Raw genomic sequence first — 21,131 nt, 5'->3', positions numbered from 1 at the left:
TTTGACAGATGGTAATACATTCATTAAGTGTTCTGTGGTTGCTTTGAGGTTGGAAAGTGCTATTTTTCTGGCTTCTAACTCAGAATTCTTAAGGAAAGTTGTATAAAAGCATAGTTTTGTGGAGAGGAGGAAACTCACAGAGCTCGTGAGTTTTTTTTTTTTTTTTTTTTTTTTTTTTTTTTTTTTTTTTTTTTACTGATAGCGTTGTTCACTATTGTTGGGATGACACAGCAGGATTGTGACTGATGTAAATTGTCTTTGGCTGCATAAATAACTCAGAACACAGCAGTGAAGGGTGAGAGAGGAGATTCCACCACGGATTTTGAATATCCACGGGTAAAACTTATTGGAATTTGAATTTATATTCAGTGCATCTCTGTGGAGGCAATGCATTGCTCGTGTCCTTTTGCTTAGTGATTTCATTGGCCAGAAAGATGGCTTCTGTGAGTTCAGATATTTGCAGATGTTGCAACAGTAACCTGATGACAGGGCTCCTCTCACAGGGCTGGTCACATTTGGGATCTCTAAGATCACAGTGCGAGTCTATAGGGTGGGGAAGAAATTGGAGGTAGAAATTTCAAAAACAGCAGAGAGCCACATTCTCAGGCATAGTTCCACTTGGTGTTGTAATATTGAATCCTCCACCCTGACGTTACCAGCAAAATACAAGGCTGAGATGAGCTGCTTCAGGAAAATTTTTCCATACAGCTGATTTAGGGTCACTCACACCACGAACGGCAGGGAAAAGAAGACTCCACTAACTACAGAGAAACATCAGGGTCTTCAGTTCAAAACAATTATTTTTATTTATGCACATTAGGGAAGATTAATCCCAACAATTGACTTGGATGGAGCTTCAGCTCTTATCAACCAACCTGTTCTGTTCTTTAATGATGTTACCATGAGGATAAATTGCGAATTAGCTGTCTAGCCACTTCTGACATTTGTTGTGGGTAATATATTCACAAATGGAAAACTGCACGTTCTTTAGTTAGTCAAATCTTTTGAAATGTCTTCATTCAGTCTAGTGTTTTGACTGGTATTCACAAGGCCCTAGTGAGTGCCTCCTGCTCTTTTTGTTCTCAAAGGAGACAACATATAGTTGTCATCCAGATTTTTACAAAATATCCATGGTGTGGCAGGTTCAGATTGAAATCTGTCTTCTGCTTGGTTTGCTCTGCAATGTGAGCTGAGACTGCTCTTCTCTCAGCAAGGGACCCAAAACCTTCAGAGCTGTAGGATTTTTTGGAGGAGATTATTTCTCAGTCTTTGCTCATGTTTTTTCATCTTTAATGGAGTTTCTTAAATATTGACCAGATAAAAGATCAAATTACAGTTTTTCAGGCTTTTACCTATTATCAGCCCTAAGTGATGATCCATTGAAATAATTTATGGAAAGTGCAAAAGTTCCACGGAAGAGCCGTACAGATTACCCAATACTCCACTGGTGGGATTTAATCTTGGAGGTCTGGGCTGACCACCTTGAAAAGGCATTCGGACCTCAGTCTTCCACTTTTCAGAGAAATACCATTGTTAAAAGCTCAGCTCTTCACACACATTGTTATTATTATTATTTAATTTATTTGGTAAGAAATAAAAATCAGATCTGCTTTTGGTACCTCTCACTTGTGCAAGTCACTGGTGAATTCAAATCCATGAAGCAGTTCTCTCACCCATACCAGTACAAGACACTTCGCTCTCTGTCTGAGACATCAGGCTCATAAGCCTCTTGATTCAATATTTTCAAGATTCTTTTACACATCCTGCTATTTCAAGTGTGGCTTTCTCTGAGGACCTTCTCAAGGAAACTAAGGCTTTACCTCTCTTACATAGAAGAATCTGAATACAACAGGGCTCCTAGAAATTAGGATTAGCAATGTGGGTATTTGCATATGGATTTCAAAAAATGTCTTGACAAAATTTCAAGAAATTTTTAAAATTCTTTAAAAAAATCCACCCTGTGCACCTAAATTTTGAAATTGCAACTTTAGGTTTGTAATTCTCTTAGCTTTTCAAAATGCTGTTATTATTCAGTTGAAAGAAAGTCATTTCTCCCTTGTTTGCTGCCTTTCTATTTTCTGGCTGTTCTGGGACTTTTACTGAGATCAGAAGAGTTCTAATTAATTAAATGGGGTCACAGGTGTCAGAAGTAGTAGTTCTTAATTATCAGAATATGAAATGGTCCCACCTTGTAGTGGCTTCAGTGGGAGATCTCAGGATCCTGTGAGTTCCAGCAGAGCCTGTGAATGAGGTCTTGGATGTGTTGAACCCTGCACATATGTTTATTTCTGGCCTAAAGCAGCTGTAAGAAAGAGCCAAGTATGAATTCAGATAGATGTTTTTCCCACTGTCACAAATAGGCTCCACTCCAGGCATTGTTTTTGAGACAACTATGACACATTTTGATGTATCAGTAAGAGGGAAAAAAAAAGCCCCAAAAAGTTCCAGAAAAAGTTACATAAATCCATGTCACCTGGACATGGTCCTATCTTTATAAACACATATAACCCCATGGACTAGCATAGTGTATCTAAAGTAGCATTTCCACTGGAAATACTGCACAGATCACTCAAAGAACTAATGATCTTACTGGGCAGAAGGGATGCTGGAAAATACTTGGAGTTAAATCAGTTTTCTAAAATCTGAATGAGCAAAATTGAATTCAATTACAGTAATTTGATTCCATTGTCCCTAAATGAATTCATTGTAAGAGGATATAGTCTGAGGCTGACCAAGAGAAAGAGATCTATTCAACAGGTGTTATGGGTCAAACCAAGACGAGATTGCTAAATCTTTCGAGTGCTGCCACATGGGGTAATATTACACGCAAGGCAGTTACTACCCTTCAGCAGAAGTTGTGTGGTGGAGCACAGCTGCAGATGATTAAAGATAACACTGCCAGGATCTGACGGCAGAATGTCAGTGTCAAAATGCAATTTGAATTGATTAAATAAGGGATGGCAACACTTTTGTTTTATGGATGGCAGCACTTCAGTCACTTTAGATGATCTGTTTTCAGAAATAAAATTCTTCTCCTCCCTGCTATGTTTGTTGGGGTGTTTTCAGTTGGATTGCAGTCATTCCTCTGGTCAATCAATTAAGCCAGGATTTGCCACTGTGTCTAAGAGTCAGCCACAAGAGAGCTGGTGTGGTTCCCTGCTGCTTGGCCAAGAGGCTTTAGTGGGAGCAAGGCACCAGGCAGCTTAATCTGACTTCCACCCCTGGCACAAGGTTTAATGGATGTCAGGGCAGCAGAGAAATCATGTTCTGTGGTGTTCAGCTCTTGCTCTCTCCATGGCCCCATACATGCTGCCTTTCCCTCCGTGCCAAAAACACAGGAGTGGCTGACAGCAGAGCCAGCAGAGCTACCTGTGCCAGCAACCTGCCCTGTATGGGGCAAACACGGCAGCCCTTTGAAGCTCACGTTGTGCTCCATAAACATATTTATCTCCCTAGGCTTTGTAGTGATATGCTGCATGAGTAACTCAACACATTGAGTAGTATCCCTAAAGTTTAAATGGCAGTAAGTTACTCAGAGATACAAGATTTTACAGGATTAGGCCTTAAATGCTGACTCTGGGCCAGGTCTGCAGCAGGTATAAATCACGGCAGGTAATTTTCACCAGCTGAAATTCTGGCCTGAAGCCCATGAGTCATGTTGTTATTTTTTCACATTGTAAATTCTTGCTGTTTCTTATTTATATTGCTTTAACAGTTTGGGGCACTTATCAGGGGCCAGGACCCTATCATGCTTGTCACCCTTCAAACAGAGATGCAAAAGATCCTTCTTGCCCCAGAACGTTTGCTGTTTAAATAACATGTAAGCCTGTGTACAGTCAATGTGTACAGTTCAGTTTTCTATAAGTATACTGTTATTATCAGATTTTTCTACTTTCTTTCTGGTGAAGCATATGAACACAAATTCTGTGCCCAGGCTGATTTTTTCTAGTAAAATTTTTACATGTTGCTGTGCATTAAGTCTAAGTGTAATTTAAGTGTTGAATGCTTTAGAGCCAGCAGCAGTGTGGGACAGTCTTTAATAATTGAGGTCTGAAGTCCTATCTCCATTGTGGCACTCCTTTTGAGACATATCAAAGAGAGAATTTGCACCTAAATGAACCTGAAGTAAGGGAAATCTTAATGATGGCTAACTATCTCATCTCCTTTATCTAGCTTTGTATTTAGTTTTTGTTATATTGCTTTTGTTTCAGTTATAGTGTATCTTACAGCTCAATAGAGTTCTGGTTAGCATCTTTGGAATTGTTGCTGTTGCCTTTAATTGCTCTGGAAGAGTGTTGAATTGTAAAACTACAACTTTTTTTTTGTGTGTGTGTGTATTTTTCCTTTTGTTTTCTTGAGTGTCATGGCCACTGATGATGAGTATTTCTAAATAATTCTCACCCTCTCTTAACCACTTATTTGTTCCTTTTTGTCATAGCCCTTGAAAAAGGTTTGGTGAAGGCTCTGAAGAAGCTGGATGACTATCTGAGGACCCCACTGCCAGAGGAGATTGATGCAAATAGCACTGAAGAGGAGAAGGTGTCTAAACGCAAATTTCTGGATGGTGATGACCTGACCCTTGCTGACTGCAACCTTCTGCCCAAACTCCATGTTGTCAAGGTAAAAGGTGCCACATGATGGACAAAGAAGCCAGGGAAGTTCTCTGGTTCATACATTATGAGGTTTTGTGCTACACGCTATGTAATTCCCAGGTATTTACTCACTCTGTGCTCCCTAGCATAGCTGAGCAATTATACAGGTTGAGAAGCAGAGCTTGAAACACATTTTCATCAGTGTTTCTTGCAGGTTCACTAAAGCCACTTTGTATTTAATACATGGGGAAAATGTCGCATCACTGGTTAGTAGCAAAGACAACATTAAGATCTGGGTATCCTGTCTCTGTATTCTCACCCTGCTGCTGGTAAAAGCCATCTTTCATATTAATTACTTCCCATTATTCTTAAGAGAGATGTCAAAACTTTAGTCAGTTCCCACCCATTTGTAACTTAAGAGACATTCCATCTTTTGGTGGAATATTTGTTCCAGCTGGTGTTTCACACAGAGAAGTTAACAAATCAAAGTCAATGCTGAGATCCAGGTTTTACGATGTCCAATGGTCGCTGGTACAGTGCAAATGATGTACATCATCCCGACTTCCAAATGTTACATTTATTTAATTTATCAGATTACATGTTTATTTAGAATAAAGCAAGTACCTGGCAGACCTTGGCAAGCAAGAAAGCTAGGAATTAAAGCCAAGTCATGCATCTAATTTGGCTCGGTGAGCCAAAACATAAACTGAGCCTGGAAGCTGACTGCACACATGCAAAAAGAAAAGAAAAAAGGCGTAAGTCACCAGGTAAGAAATGTATAATATCCTCACAGGTTTAGCTCTTTTTCTTTTTGGCTCATCTTCGTTGGTGGCTTTGGAGTCAGACAATGCAAAATCACTGTGTGGCCCCTTAATGGCTCCTGCTTCCTTTGGATAAAGTGAAAGATGTCAAAAGAGGCTTAAAATATTTCTAAGACAAGCATAACTATAGTATATTATCTGAAAAGTATTTTACAGATGGAAGAAAAGGGTAAAGTATTAAGAGTTTTTCACTTGATGAAAAATGGGTGCTGGAAGTTGTGAAAATCTTGACTTTAGTTGCTCAGCAGGTTTTATCTTCCCCATGTGTGTATGAAATATCATTGAAGGCAAGAATGCTTAATTAAATGCAGTTTAGGACAGCATAAGGCCTCATATACCAAGTGGATGCTGGTAATAAAAACAAATCATAGTCATTTCTGAGAACATGACTGTCCTAAGAAATCTGAGATGGAAAACAGCTCTACCATGTGCTTTAAGAATAAAGGGGAACTCTGTGGCACATATGTATGTAATTTATGCTCAGGAACAATTTTATACTGTCAGAAAAATTAGAGATTGGAAGCACTCATTAAATCAGCTAATCCATCCCTTCCTATCAGCTAGTTCATTCTGTCACCACAAGATTATTCTATACAGTATATTCTTACAGAAATATTGAAATGTCCCAATCCAACTTAACCAGCCAACTAACTTTAAACACAGATTAGTCCCATTGACTTCAATGGACTATACAGGTGCTTAAAATTAAGTATGCACTTTAATATTTTGCTGAATAAGGGCCTGAGTGTTTTTAGAAATCGAAAATTTCCCTTGATAGACAATTTCCGAGTCTAACAAGTCTTGAAATAATCATTTTCTCCCCCCAGTTTATCCTAATAGTGCTGTTTATAATGTCTAAGTCATCTTGGTTTCTCAGTCATGGTACCCATAACACCCTGAATATTTCCTTTTCAAGAACACAGATAAAGCCTTCCAGCAGCTGTAGGTAGTTATATCCTCTGACTTCGTTGGCCAAATAAAATATATTACATATATAACAAATATAAATATAGTAAATATATAATGTAGTGTAATGTTAAATATAATAACTAATATTAAAATGTTATGTATTAATTGTTACTAATGCCTTTCCCTAAATGTATTATTATTATTAGTGATTCAGCTATAAGATCCCTTATTTGGCATCTCAGAGTTAAGAAATGATGCACATAAAGATGATGGAAAACACTAGAAAATAACACAGTGAAGTTAATGAATTTTAGGTACTGTAAAGGGCACAATTTGTAGATAGTTGCCAGGCACTTGTAGTAGAGTGTCCTTATGCCAAGTAGTATGCAAGACACGGGATAACCAATGTTCACTCTTCGAGCCTTTGTATTACAAGCCCATGTGTCCCCAGGCATATAAAAGAAGCATATATAGAATTATAGAATAGTTTGGGTTGGAAGGAACCCTTAAAGATCATGGGCAAGGGCATCTTTCACTAGATCAGGGTGCTCAAAGACCTGTTCAACCCAACGCTTCCAATAATGGAATACACAATTTCTCTGGGCAACCCGCTCTATTATCTTACTACCCATTTTTCTCTTCTGCTGTTAATTATACTACAAGAAAGAGTAAGAAACTCTCTAAAATGAAATCTGGAAATACATTACCAGCAGGACATTTTTTCTCTCCCTCTTTTGTCTTTTGGTTTAGATTGTTGCAAAGAAATACCGCAACTTTGAGTTCCCAACAGAGATGACGGGCCTTTGGCGGTACCTGAAGAATGCATATGCCAGGGATGAATTCACCAATACCTGTGCAGCAGACAAAGAAATCGAGCAAGCCTATGCAGATGTGGCCAAGCGGCTCAGCAAGTCCTAACTGACTCCTGCAGCGGCTCAGCATCCCTGGGGGATTCCCATTTTACAGACACTTCTCCTTGTTGCCTTAAGATATATTTTATCATTATGCTATCTGGTTGGCATCCCTGTGACTTCACCTGTTCAAGTGTATTGGTCAGGACAAATCTGCCTCTCACTGGGGAAAGGAGAAGGCAGCTCTAGTGTAGGGGGTGGAGACCCTTTGAAAACTGAACCTATGATCTGGCACAACTAGTATTACTCATAATCAGTATTTGAAATGAGTCCACTTTATTAGTTTCTTGTTTCATGTTGGGGTATATCAGCACCTGTTTTCTCTGGAGTTTTGAAAATATGATATTAGCTGAAATATCAAGCAAGTCAACTAGGGACATGTAGAACTGGTTCTTTTGTAGGCTATTTGAAGGACACTTTTTTCAGTGCTGTTGAAATTCTTGAGGCAGGAACAAAATATGAGAGAGGGGGAAAAAAAAAGTTTGACCCTAAAGGAGTAATGCTCTTAGCAGTTATATTTTAAAAAAACCTATCTGAATGCATTTTTTGTCTTAGCAGGCCCAAGAGTTTATAGGGTATTTATTTTTAACTTGGCGCAAGAGGGGGAAGCCTGAGTGAATATGTCAGACTTGCAGATGCTACTTTGCATAAAATTTACATGATGCTTCTGGATTCTGAAGTTTAAAGCAAAAGAGAGTGATTGAGCAATTGAGCAGGCAGCCCTTGGAAGAGCGGTGCTAATGCCAAAGTGCCCAGTGGATCTGCTAGTTTGTAGAGACAGCACTAACGGGGGCAGCATATTGAGTCAAGCCCATAGCCAGAATTGTCACAGCTAACCAAACCAAGTAGTATATCATCGTCTTGACTGTACGGCTGCCAGTTCCTTTATACTGCTATCTTGGGAAACGTGGATAGGCAGGAGCAAGCTGTTGCTGCATACAAATTCCAGACAGGGGAAACACTTTCCTCACTTTGGGCTCCAGATGGGTCACCATCAAGCGCTCATCATCTTACCAGGGAGCTGTACACTCTGATAGCCTCGAAGAGGGCAGGCTAAAGCAGAGAGGAGGCACATTTCCAGCCAGAAAGTTGGCAAGCACTCTAGGACAAAGCCACTCATGATGCTTTAGCCCCACTCCTCCAAGGTTCAGCCATTGAGGTTAAATGATGCTGGATTGGTTTCTGTAAGCTGATTATTTTGTTCTATCTGGAGCATCTGCCTGTAAAAAGCTGCTTTGGGGTAGTGATTATGTGCACATTACTGTAGCAAATCCAGAATGACAGCTCTTTTGCATAAAATTCTCATGCCCTAATATGTATCATGGTGTACATGGCTCTCAGTTTTCAGTTTGGGAACATTTACGATTGTTTTCAAAGATGAAATAAAGCTGAGCTCTCACCTGGTGTGGCTCTCCTTCTGATCAGAGCTGTAGAGAGCTGTGCTGGTTTGAGGGAACCCCCAGGCTGAGGCCATGGGGAAACCTTACGAGGAACCTCTTTGCAGCCAGAGAGCCAGAAGACTGGAGAGAACACGTAAAGCCAGCCTCTGCTGTGTGACAGCGGTGACGATCTGAAGCCATCTCATGGCTTTGGTGAGACGATTCCACTTTTCACTCTAACCCAGCTGGGAGCAGAGCACTGCTCATTGACTATGAAGATAGTTTGTGGCTGACTGCTGTTTCGCATGCAGTGATCAATTTCTTCTGAACTTTCCAAAACCTCCAGAGAAAATCCATGAACTCCCAAGTCTTCCCCTAGAATGGGCTATTGTAACAGCGGCTAGACTGGAGGGCAAAGTGCTTGCACTCTTTAAAATATTGCTGAGAAATCAGCTGGCTCAGAGAACACTAATAGCAGCCAGAAAAATCTAATGAGATTAGAAGTGTCTGCACAAGCACATGTGGCTCGTTAAAAATATTTCTTCACGAGTTTGGAATTATTTGTGATTTTTTTTTTTTTTAAATTAAGGCAATTATTTATTTATTTATTTTAATCCACTTGGTCCTTTCTGTCTGTCTTTTGGTTTTTGTTTTCACTCAGCATGCTGAGCAAGAAGCCTCTGTCAGTTAGCAGTACTGTGCAAATTTGTTTCAAGTGAAAAGTCTGGTGTCTGATTGATGGTAACTGGGATTTTTTCACTGTCAGTATGATTTGGCGATGAGCATGCCGAACAAAATCTTCCTCAGTTGTCACTCTCCAGGTTTGTGCTTCAGTTAGCGGCTTTGCTTAATCACAGTGGCAGTGATCTTTGAATGAAGATGCAGAGGCAGACACAGCTTCATGCTCTGTGCTTATTGCATTTAGTGCCCTAAAGAAGATCATACAAACATGCAGCAGATGCAGGCAGGGTAAATGAACCAGCTCAGGGGCTTTCCTGATTTCTTCTGTCTCCAGATCTTCACCAGTTTGCTGAATCCTGTTCTGAAATGCTTGAATCTGTCTTCAGTTTTGCTAGAAGAGGGCCAAATCACAATCACTTGATCTCAGCAACCTCAAATTACATCTGTTTTTTTTTAGAATGATGTTTAAAAATGGTTCAGCTTATACCAAAGAGAAAATGAGCTGTTGGCACAATGAGCTCTTTGTAAGATGGTTTGCTTTAAAATGTCTTAAAATCTTTTTAGGATTTCATTATAAAACCGAAAATTCCACAAACTACCTTTCTTTCAATCAGTAATACAAAACCAAAATATTTTCACTTTTCTAGCAACATCACACACATGAAAAATCTGGACAAATGTATTGATAGATACAAGAAGGTAAAAAATAAACTGTTTTCCCATCAGCTACAGTGCCCATTCTGTGGTTATTCCAGTCTCACTCTGCATCCTAGCTTTGCATTTTATTCATAACTCTATTGTAGGCTGATGCAAGATTATGGACAGGTTCAGGCATTCCCTGACCTTTGTTTGGGTTTGAAATCTAGGCTCATGCTTTTAGATCTGTAACTTCTGCTCATCTTTGTGCTTTTTGGCTTCAGCCATAGTCAGAAGCAGGAAATACTGGAAATCCTACATAGAAAAGTGTTTTGCTAAGATTTTGAGCCCAGTTCTCAAGACTGAGGATCCATCACCAGTGAGGTTTTAAAGGGCTCCAGTCTCCTTTACATGGGGTATTTTTGGTGACCTTCCATTGTATTTAGAATTATAAGTAATAAATATTAATCATACAGGATTGTATGTCTACATTGGCAAGGCAGCATTTCTGAAAAGAATCTAAGTGACAAGACAGACATTGCAGATTTACAATAACTTTGTTCATAAATTTTTTGCAAGATGTAAAGAAAGACATAGTGCAGAGGGGGAAGAAGCCAACAATGTGGATTTAATCATCTACATTTCAGAAATGCAGACCAAATGTCTGTAAAGATGTCCATTTCATCCAAACATTTCTTAGATATTTATTTCAAAGCTCCCTGTTCAGTCAATCCAACACTCCATTCATATTGGAACTAATATTAATTTTTCTTCTATTACCAGTGATATGGGAGTGCTAGAGAATCCTATATACAAGTTATTCTCATTTTTTGTTAGACTTTTTGAATTGCCAAGAGGTCATCTTGCTGTACAGGTAAGACCAAGGGAGTATCTGTCTCAAGGCTGTTTAAAAGAGGGCTTCTGGCAAACTTTTTTTTTTTTTCTTTTTCCACTAGAAAGTGGTATTGCTTTATCACAGAATCACAGAATCACAGAATTTCTAGGTTGGAAGAGACCTCAAGATCATCGAGTCCAACCTCTGACCTAACGCTAACAGTCCCCACTAAACCATATCCCTAGAATGAGGGATATGGTTTATGAGGAGTAGTGGGGAATATCAAGCTATGGGTTACAAGCTTTTGTCCTGTGTCTGCATGAGCTGAAAAGCCACTGCCAGGGAAGAATGGTAGTCGGTATCACAAAGAAGCTAGACATATTTGTTTCCTGCAAGAAAGACCAGCTGAATTGGGCATAGTATTAATTCTGAATATACATTTATTTATTTAACCTCCAGCCACCTTTCCTCCTCTCTTGTCCTTGATGAAAGTCAACTCTAGGCTATCTAAAACCATTCTGCCATTTTCTCACTGCTAGTGCTCATGGGTGGGCACACAGACAAGCACATTTTATGATAACCCAGACACCTTGTGGGATGATGTCCGAAGGCCCTGCTCCCACCACTGCCCCAGCAGCAAAGGTGAGAAGCAAAGAGAGTGCCCCTTCCTGGAATGGCCAGCTCGGGCTACCTGGCTCAGTTAGGGTATTGCAAAAATGTAGGCAGTGGAAATCTCACTCATTTAAGGCCCTAGAGGCACATGGAAGCATTGGCTTTTTAGAATGAATTGGTGTTTTAAACAGGAAAATAAATGCAAAGTCTTGTGTCCTCCTTCACATGCATTCTTTTAGGTGTTGGGAAGTTTGCAGTTGTTTATTATTCTGCTAGATGTATTCATTATTCTTGAATTGCTTTTCATATTAAGAAATATTTTTCCAGTAAGATTTTGCCTTTCTGCTCAATCTTTCATCTCTTCATTAATTTTGATGACTGCAGTGACCTAATGATTCCAGAGGAGGCAGGAAAGCTGTGAGGCTTATACTTGTTGAGAAGTTGAAGGAGGCAATGATTTTTTTTGGGAAAAAAACAGTATTCAAAGCATTTTTTAAAAAATCTGTCTTTTCATCTGGGATACTTTAACCAAGAATGATGGACTGTTTATTCTGGACCGTGATTTTCACCAAGGACCTGAACAAGTCACCATGTTTAAGGTGGCTTTGCCAATGGATTTTCCCGGGATACATAGAGGTATTCCCTCTGGGTCACAAAATGTTCCATTTCCTTGGCCAGGAACTGAACTACAACACTCCACTAACTCTGTGCTAGGTAGTGACCCCTCCTGGGTCATGTGCAAGGAAAGGAGGAAGCATTGATCTGTTTTATTTCCTTGTCCCACATCCCAAGCAACACTCCAACCATAGGAAAGCACAGGAACCCTTTCTAATGCTGGCTTTCAAAGCTTGAAACATGTGATGTGAAGGTCTGGAGCTCCCCGTGTAGCTCCTCAGGCACTCACCATGCAGCATTACAGGACTCAGCAGCATTTCACATCCTGCAGCGATCGTGCAGCCTGTCATTCCCCTGCTGCCCCAAATCATCCCCCTTTCACCATTCATCGGAGAGTTGCTAACACTGAAAATACTCCAGAGGGACGCACTTGAATGTGGCGTGCTTTGAGCTGTGCTCATCAGCTAAGCAGCTCTGCGTGATGACATTGTCACAGCTCAGCGGGTCGCTGCCAGGCGGACCCCCACCCTTACTGGGCCATTGCCATTTGGATTTGCATAGCTCGGGCAGGAAACGCCAGGGCCAAAGCTGCTCAGCCAGCAATGGTGCAACCACAATGAAAGGCTTCAGTGCCACCTTTTGCTGAGCCCAGCTCTCAGGCTGAAGTGTGTTAGCAGCTCAGCCGGGGCCGCGATCCAGCGCTAACGAGCGTTTCTAGCTTGCAGCATGTGAATAGGGACTGCTCATGTGTTTAATGTTAAACATGTGCCTGCCTGCCTGGCTGGATGGCGGCCTAAAAGACATGACAGAAAAGCCTATATTAACGAAGAGCATTATTATTCTGTTTCCTTTGAAATCCAGTGGCAGAATTCCCAGTGGGGGAATTCCCAATAGGAATTCCCAACAGAGCCCAAGGCTACATAAGCATGAAGCTGTTTCAAGCGTGAAGATGTGCTCAGAGAACAGAAAGCACTCATAAAGGCAAGGAAGCAGCAGTTATATACGGGGTCTTATGGCTTATATGGGATCAGGGACCCAGCTCTGTCACAGTTGCAACTGGGGGGATGCTGTCAGGCTCCATTCTGGTTTATCACCGGGGCGCTTCGGAGCAGAGCCACGCTGACAGTGTGATGCCAAGGCATGTTCTGCTCTACCTCCAACAGCACTCCCTGTGGTGGTATCCCACAGCATAACGATGCCTCCGCTGTGTCTGCCTCACTCTTATTATGAAGTGTCTTGTCTAAAGAAAACTAAGAAGGGTGGGGGAATTTGTTTTTTTATATATATATATGCACATAGAGTAAAAACAATCCAAATATGCTTTAATGGCTCTCAACATGATACTGTCAATTCTCACCACAGGGTGGAATTTGTTGGTAGAAATTAAATTAAATTAAATTAAAACTGAAAAGCTTGGCTATTGCTAATGTGTACTACTGGGAGCCCTAAAAGCAGTTTGCAGTGTAGAGCTGTAGCAGGAGTGAACATCCTTTAATTCCCAGAATCGCTTGAGTTTCACGGGGTCATTTCAGCCTATTCTGCTGCACTGCTGAGAAATTGCTCTTTCCCTGTCTCCCTAGGTCTATAAACTCTGAAGAATTTGGGAAATAGCTACGGGCACCACATTAATCTTTTTCTTTTCTACTTTTTTTTTTTTTTTTCTTTTTTCCCATCAAATTAACTACCTTAGTTTGGAGGTAAGCAATAAGTAAATAGCACTGCAAACAGCAGATTTCTCAGCTTTTTTCATTAAGGATGTTTTTAGGAGTTTTCAGGAAATGAGTGGTTATCCCCAGCTTTGGGAATAAGCTGTGGCATAAAACATAAAGAAGTGTGATTCTGACCAAATTATTTAAGCAGGGAAGATTATAGTTTGTTTTAAGGAGTATGTTTAGGAGTAAATGAACAACATAATCCAGATACTGCAAGAGGGATATAAAATTCAGTTAAAATCTAAGATTTTTGATTTTTTTTTTTAATTATTATTGACTGTACAACAGTCTACTTCCATGTAAGCTGTATCTATTTATATGTATGAACACTTTATTATTTATCTGCATTATTTAATTCAACAATGCTCTATAAGTACATTGGGATGGAAGGTGGCATAAAGAGGAAAACTACTCCTGAAATGGCAGAGTTGTTAGCTGGGCATTTGGTTCTGTTTGCACTGGAATAAACAAGAGCTGCACCACTGAGGTGTGCAGAAGCAGGAGAACAGCCACACAGACCCAGATATGTTGGCTAACCCACATCAACCACATTTGCATGCAGCACAGCCACCAAATCAGCCCAACGCTGGGAACAGCAGCATACAAAGGCTCAGGAGCGAGTCCAAGGAACATCTTTGTAATTAGCTGTTTCTCCTTTATAACACTCCAGATCTATTTCCTAAGCATGGCGAGGCACAAAAGGAGTGTGCTTCATTCTGCCCAAATTGTATTGCTTGGGCAGGAGCATTGAAACACAGCCATGGGTCCCCTGCCTCTCACTGCATGCACCCAAGGTGGGCAATTCTGGCACAGCAACATGCACCATCTCCTGCTTTGGCACTTGGAGACTCTTGCACCGAAGCAATAAACTCCTGCTAAACAGTTCAGAAATGTTCCCTCAAGTATCCTGAGCTGCCACCCTGCCTCCCTTCTCATTCCCAATGCCAGTTTGTGTCCAAGCCTTTGGTTGCAAATAAACCCCGTGTACCCGTTGTTTTGTGCTGGGAATTACAGGGCTTTATTGGCAATAGGAAAACATGGTGGAAAAAAAACCTAACCCCAACCCAACCCTCTCTTCTAGTGCAAAACTGACTGCTTGTGTACATGGCTGTATTTTTGGAAGTTGTATTCCCTTCCTGCTTTGGTTTGTGAGGAACAGGTCCTCATCCGTGCAAATCCTCATAGCGATGATCCTATCGTCTATTTTTTTTTTTTTTTAATATTTTTTATTTTTTCCTTAAGAAATTGTTTTTGAAGAGTCCTGCTCCATATTGTCTAGCAATTTATGATCTAGCGATTGACAGATTTATCTTCCTACTCTGAGTCTTTCCAATTTTAAAGCCTGAAGATCAAAACCAAGTTGTGTAGTGAGATTTGAGGGTGAGCAGAAATGCCTTTTTTTTTTTTTTCCCCCGTCAAAAACCACTCATTTTCAAATCCTGACTCATTTGTGGCACACTTCTGGTTCCTTAGAGGGGGGGCTGAGATAGAAAGAGAGGAAAGGGAGCCCACTGTACATGCTACTGTCCTTCCACTGGGGAAAGAGAGTAGGATCAGTCTGGAAGTCCTAAGAGCTGTATGGACAAATATTCCATTTTCTGTGTGAAATCAACCTGAAAGGCCCTAAACTGACCCACAGTTACTTAAAATTTTCAATGACATTTAAAAAAAAATAAAAATAAAAATAAAAATCTGGGATGCAACATCAAAAAAAAAAGTAACTCAAGGATACTAAAATTTTTATGTGTCAGCCCAGCCTCCAGTTCAGGGCTGGATTTCCTCCACTGCAACATTAATAATCTCCAAAACACCTAATTGTTGTCGGATCTGTTGATCTGCTGGGAGGAAAGCAAAATCAGGAACTCTTAAAGACTGTGGAAAGTAACTGTGCATCTAGTGGTCTCCATCAGGTAAGAAAGACAGGAAAAATCCCTTTGCATACTTGTGATTTTCCATCGAGGCATATCCTATGTTAATGGATAATTTTAGATCAGACTGTAACCTTTTGGGATAGTAACTATATGTTTCCTCTTTATTTGTACAGCTCCTAGCACAACAGAACTCTGATTACAGACTTTGTGTGCTGCCCTAACACTCATAATATATAATAGGTATGATGTAATTAAAATGTCATTGCAGTTTTCCTTTAACATTAAGATCGTGTGGCTGTATTCTGTCAACTGTGAATGAAATCAATGTCCTTTTTACATAATAGGTAGCATATTTTATTATTGAAGTAAAAGTTGAATTTAATTTTTAAAATTAAATTAAAAAGTATCTGCTCATTGTTTCATTTTAAGCCTTTGGATAAATTAGCAAACATTTCTCATGTAACCTTCAAATAAGTATTTGTTAAATGAAGAAATCGACCTTCCTGAATCGGAGCTGTTCGTAATCCTGTATTCCAAGAGTGATTGGCACTTGAGAATTTGAATAAAAGTGGTTTATTTTCTCATCATGTTATTCCTGAACTTTTGTTTAATTTGATAACTTTAATTTTATATTATTTATTTATTTTTAAACAGGCAGCATTCCTTTGATTCTAGGAATGGCTGCAAGAAAAGTGTGCCCATAGCTTGAATGTAGCTATACTCATCTGGGGATGTTAAATCAGATTGAACAGAAATATAGGGAAAGACAGCAAGGACAAATAAGCTGCATCTGTTCTAGAAGAAGAAACAGGGCCAGGTATGAGACCTGTGTGCCGGACACTGGTATTATATACATACTATATACATACTCCTGGTGGTACTATGTTGGTTTGGACCAGAGCACTCCCCAAGCATATAATGGAGGGAATGAGAGCTGGTAGGATTAGCACAGGTCTACAGAACAATGGATAGGGTGAAATGGGCAATTATTATTCAGTTTTCCTCAAATCAGAGGGTAGGAGGTCCTGAAGAAACAACCAGGCAGCAAGTTTAAAGCAAACATAGCAAAGTATCTTTTTACACAGTATAATTAAACTAAACTAAAAAATTAAACTAAATTAAACTAAAGGAGCCCTTTTCCAGCTGGTGCTATGCAGATAAAAATAAATGAATATGGTGTTCAAACATGAATATGTCAACTTTATGAAGAACAGATCCATTAAAGTTGTTAAACACTAAAGATTGGATGAAATGTCCAGGTTAAGAAGTCTCCAAATACCTGGGCTGGGAGGAGGTCCAGGTAGAAGTATGTTTCCACTTGCCTTACTCTGTATATTGCTTCTGATATTACTTATATTGCTTCTGCTGCGAGGCTGGACTCAGCTGAGGTAGGGCTGGCTGGCTTGGCTCCAGATTGCCTTCTGATGTTATGATACGCAAATGTGTAGTATTGCAAATTTTATTGCAGCACAACATTTTGAATTTAGCTTCCACAAAGCAAACCACTTCCAGAGAGGCATTAGAGACAGAGGCTCTGAGCCTTTCGTAGTAAATGACAAGCAATCACCACCCATCTGAAGCAACAAGAGTTACTCGTCCCGCAGCTGCAACTAGAAAGGAATGAGGAGGATTCCTCCTGGTTTACATTTCAACTTTTCTTCTTGTCATCAAAGACTGCAACCAGTTGGCCACATCCCTCTAGTGCCACATCTTCCTTGAAGTGATCTGTCATATAAAAATGAGAATTTGTTTCAAAGTGTTCGAACCAAGCTGCTAAGTGTTGGCCTCATGTTCCTCCTTGTCTCATTGGTGTTGGAGTGAGCCCAAGGATGGCCAGGACTGCTTGCTCCAAAGGATGGTGCCAGGAACCCCAGCACTTAGGGTTCATCACACTGACCTCACACAAAACTTTTTCCATACTAGTGTGTTTTCAGTGCTTATTTTGTTAAAAATAGGTAGCTACAGCTCTCATTACATGAACAAACCTGGCACTGCTCTAGGTGACATTTTACAGTAGTGAATGCAACAGATCCATTAAGCCCTGTGTAAAAAAAAAAAAAAAAAAAAAAAAAAAAAAAGGGAAAGGGTTCTGTGTATGATTGGTATGATTGTGATTGTAGACCTGAATTGTGAAAAATGGGGTGAGTAACAACCTGAATCACTTTTTTCCTGTCTATTTTTATCATTCTTTGTGCATCTGTTCTGCACAAACCAAAGCTTCTCCCTTTCCATGGCAGACTTTTTATGCCACCGTCCATTTTTTTTTGGTCATTTGGGCTCTGACGGGTTTCTTCTGCCCAGCTAATCACTCCGTCTGGCAGGGATTTGTTCTGCTGTCTCTCCATGTTTGCCACATGAAAAATAGAGTCCTCAGCAGGCTCCACTGAGCTGCTGGCACCTCTTCCTTCAGGGATGGGCTGGGGGGGAAGTTTGTCAGCGAGGGTTTAGTATGGTTTTTCTTTATTTTATCTTGATACCTGCGGTAACACTCTACACATCCTGCCAGACACGCTGCAATCAGTCCAGTCTGCACCAGGCAAGAGTTTAGACGTTTCAGGTGTCATCCATCCTTCATATCTTGTGCATGCCTTTCTTTCGTGAGCCCAGCAGATGCCTTTAATTGCCAGCCACTGCTTTTGGCTCTCCAAGAAGTAGCAAAAGGAACGATGGAGTCCCTCTGGCGCAGGATGAAACAAAGGGGCCCAGCAGCGTTATGACATTTTCTTGCACTGAATTGGGAAGAATGGGCTCTTTCCTCCTGTTAGATAAGCACAGAAATCTTAAGCAGATGCTTGCAAAACATCAAACAAATATATACTTAAAAAAAATAAATATAGGCTATACCCACATGCCCCGTAATCTAGCCAATATTCAGCCACTGCTAACAGCATCTCGGCTTTCCCTTGTGAAGGGTGGAGAAAAAGGAAAAACCCACAGAAAAACGTGGAGGAAAAGGAAAAACCTGCAGAATGGTGCTCAGGACTGCAGCTGGCTGTTCCAGCACCCACGTCCCAGGGCTGATGGGGATGATACCAGGAGCTGGTGACCCGCTCTGCTGCTCTGCAGCTGGAGGGAGACACAGCCTCGTGTGTGCATCGTGTGTGCACCCCAGGGTCTTTCATCTGTGTAAGCGTCTCTTTAAATAAGCATTGTGGAAAGCAAAGGGGAATTTCATGCCATAGGGAAGAAGGCGCAGCAGTGTGGAAAGACCATATTGCCAAAAAAAAAAAAAAAAGAGGTGTTTTGTTTAGTGCTTCAGTAACCCTTCTGCTCTCAAGTTGTAGGGCAGAGATAATGGGCGGGGGGTGAGGGGGGGGGGGCGATTTCTTCTACTTCCCTTGCGTAGGAAAACCACAGGTTTGGGGAAGTATGTTCAATGAGAAGTGCGAGAGAATTTATCACAGGCCAACCCTTCCCTCAACCCTTTGTTAAAAGAACATTAAAGAGCATTAACAGTGCCAGGGGAAACACTTGGTAGTTAAAAACCTGCCAGAGCTCAGGTCACCTGTGCAATCCTCATTTGCCCCCTCGCACATGCGGGTTGTGGTACCAGCTTTCATCTGCTCGTGTACTGCATCCCACACAGGTCCTGCCTGTTGGAGGACCACTATGAAATGGTGATATTTGTTTTCTCAGCAGCGTGTGGTGCTGGAGCTTCATTATTTCTTATTACTCACCCTGTTAGGAAGATCTTCAAAATAGCCATGGTGTTGTGTGTTTTCTACAGCAGTGATGTTGGTAAGTGTTTCTCTTACACAGGACAGGGAGAAAAAGTTTTAAACTAAAATAGGGTAGGTTTAAATTAGATATAAGGAGGAAATTCTTTACTCTTAGGGCAGTGAGGCCCTGACGCAGGCTGGCCTGAGGAGCTGTGGGTGTCCCATCCCTGGCAGTGCCCATGGCTGGGATGGATGGGGCTGGGGGCAGCCTGGGCTGGTGGGAGGTGTCCCTGCCATGGCAGGGGTTAGGACTGGATGGGCTTTAATGTCCCTTCCAACCCATTCTATGGACTTGTTCTTAGAGATCTTTTCCAATTTTAATGCTTTTATGATTTGCCAACATTCATTAAATCTTTTTACATATACCTAAGGGAGAAGGATGATATTTCACAGCTTGGAAACCAAGACTGAGAACCTCAGATAAGAGTCTTTTTGCTTTGGATGCTCAGTTTCACCTATGTAAGACATCACCTCATTGCACATTGCACAACCCAGCAGTTTCAGGGTACTGCTACACCATGAAAGACTGTGTGCTGGGAAGGCTCCCAATCTCTGAGATGAATTGGCACAAAATGACTCAAAATGACACAAAACCTGTACTGATTTTACCCTCCTAAACTGGATGGCTGCCTGTGAACTGTTTGCCAGAAATAGTCCCTGGACAAGTGAAATCTAGACCATGCTGGGGACAGATGAGGTTGGGAGGGTGCCAGCTTGCCCAAGCCAGGAGGGCTCTCATAATCCAGACAGAAGTACCTATACATATATTCATATACGTTAGGTGTACATATATACATGGAGAGTTTGACTTTGCACATTTAGTAAAATGTTAATGTAGTTTTTCTTTATGCGTACACAAATGCATGCATCTGTACACGTGTGCACACAGGTATGGTGGCATCCTTCCCTCCGAGCAGCATTTTAATTTGGGGTATCTGCAAGAATCTCAGAAAATTGATGCAGTTGATACGAGAGATGCCCCAGGGGACCAGCTAGCTTTTACCACTCATCCTGGGGAGGTGATTCATCGTGCTGCAGAGAGATTTGTGCTGCCATACACCCCTAGGCAGGAAAACCCAATACCTATTGCCATGGGGCATGATTCCCAGGGAGAGCCTTGTGGCAGTTGCAGCCCATGGGATGCCCTGCTCTGCATCCAGCCAGAGCAGCACTCATATTTATGGTGTATGGGCTTAAATCTTTATATATAAAGCAGCAGCTTTAGCTTTTCATTGTCAGCCTGGATGTTGAACTAATCAGAAAGGGGAGCAGGGAAAGGGTGGGGACCGGAAAAGAGGAGTTTGTGGGAACATAACGATGTTAAAGAAAAACCTCTGCTTGCTGTCAGTTAAGTCTCTCCATTAGTTACCTCTACCATTATGGATTCATTTTAAGATCCAGACTTCAATATACATAACTTTAAATCACTAACATCCTTCATGACTCTGTGATTTGCTGGTTCCATATGTAGCCTCTTGGCCCATTGCATTGGCACAGGTTCAATTCTTGTTCTTCCTTTGGGTTACGGTTTCCTTTCTTTGATGGGGGGGGGGAGTGGGATAAGGGGGAAGAAGAGGGAAAGAGCAAAGAAGGGATGGTGAGATCGAAGGCAAGTGATGGGGGAGAGGGACAGAATGGGAGAAAAAGAGAGGAACAAAAAGAAAAAGAGAAATAATACAGAGAGAATCAGCTTGAGGTAGAAGTAAAGAAACAGTGGGGGGAAAAAAAAAGCAAAAAGAGGAAAACAATGAGAAATGCTGTTATTTGCAACCATCCCCATCCCACTGCTGTTAGCAGTGCTGGGACACTGATGAGCAGGAGGAGAGGGCTGATGCAGC

General features: G+C 41.0%; 1 protein-coding gene across 1 annotated transcript in view; it reads left to right on the top strand.

Annotated features, from left to right (window-relative positions):
• CLIC5 (chloride intracellular channel 5) overlaps positions 1 to 16,166 on the top strand; it is a 59,767-nt gene extending 43,601 nt beyond the window's left edge. Inside the window, exons 5-6 of the mRNA XM_084284284.1 lie at positions 4,439 to 4,620; positions 7,073 to 16,166. Coding sequence (XP_084140410.1) covers positions 4,439 to 4,620; positions 7,073 to 7,240 — 350 coding nt within the window. The 3' untranslated portion in view covers positions 7,241 to 16,166. The remainder of the gene's footprint in view (positions 1 to 4,438; positions 4,621 to 7,072) is intronic.
• Positions 16,167 to 21,131: the final 4,965 nt, after the last annotated feature.

This window comes from Netta rufina (genome assembly GCF_964035555.1).
Source record: "Netta rufina genome assembly, chromosome: 3".
NCBI classification, from domain to species: Eukaryota; Metazoa; Chordata; class Aves; order Anseriformes; family Anatidae; genus Netta; species Netta rufina.
This window is presented reverse-complemented; position numbering and strand designations above follow the sequence as displayed.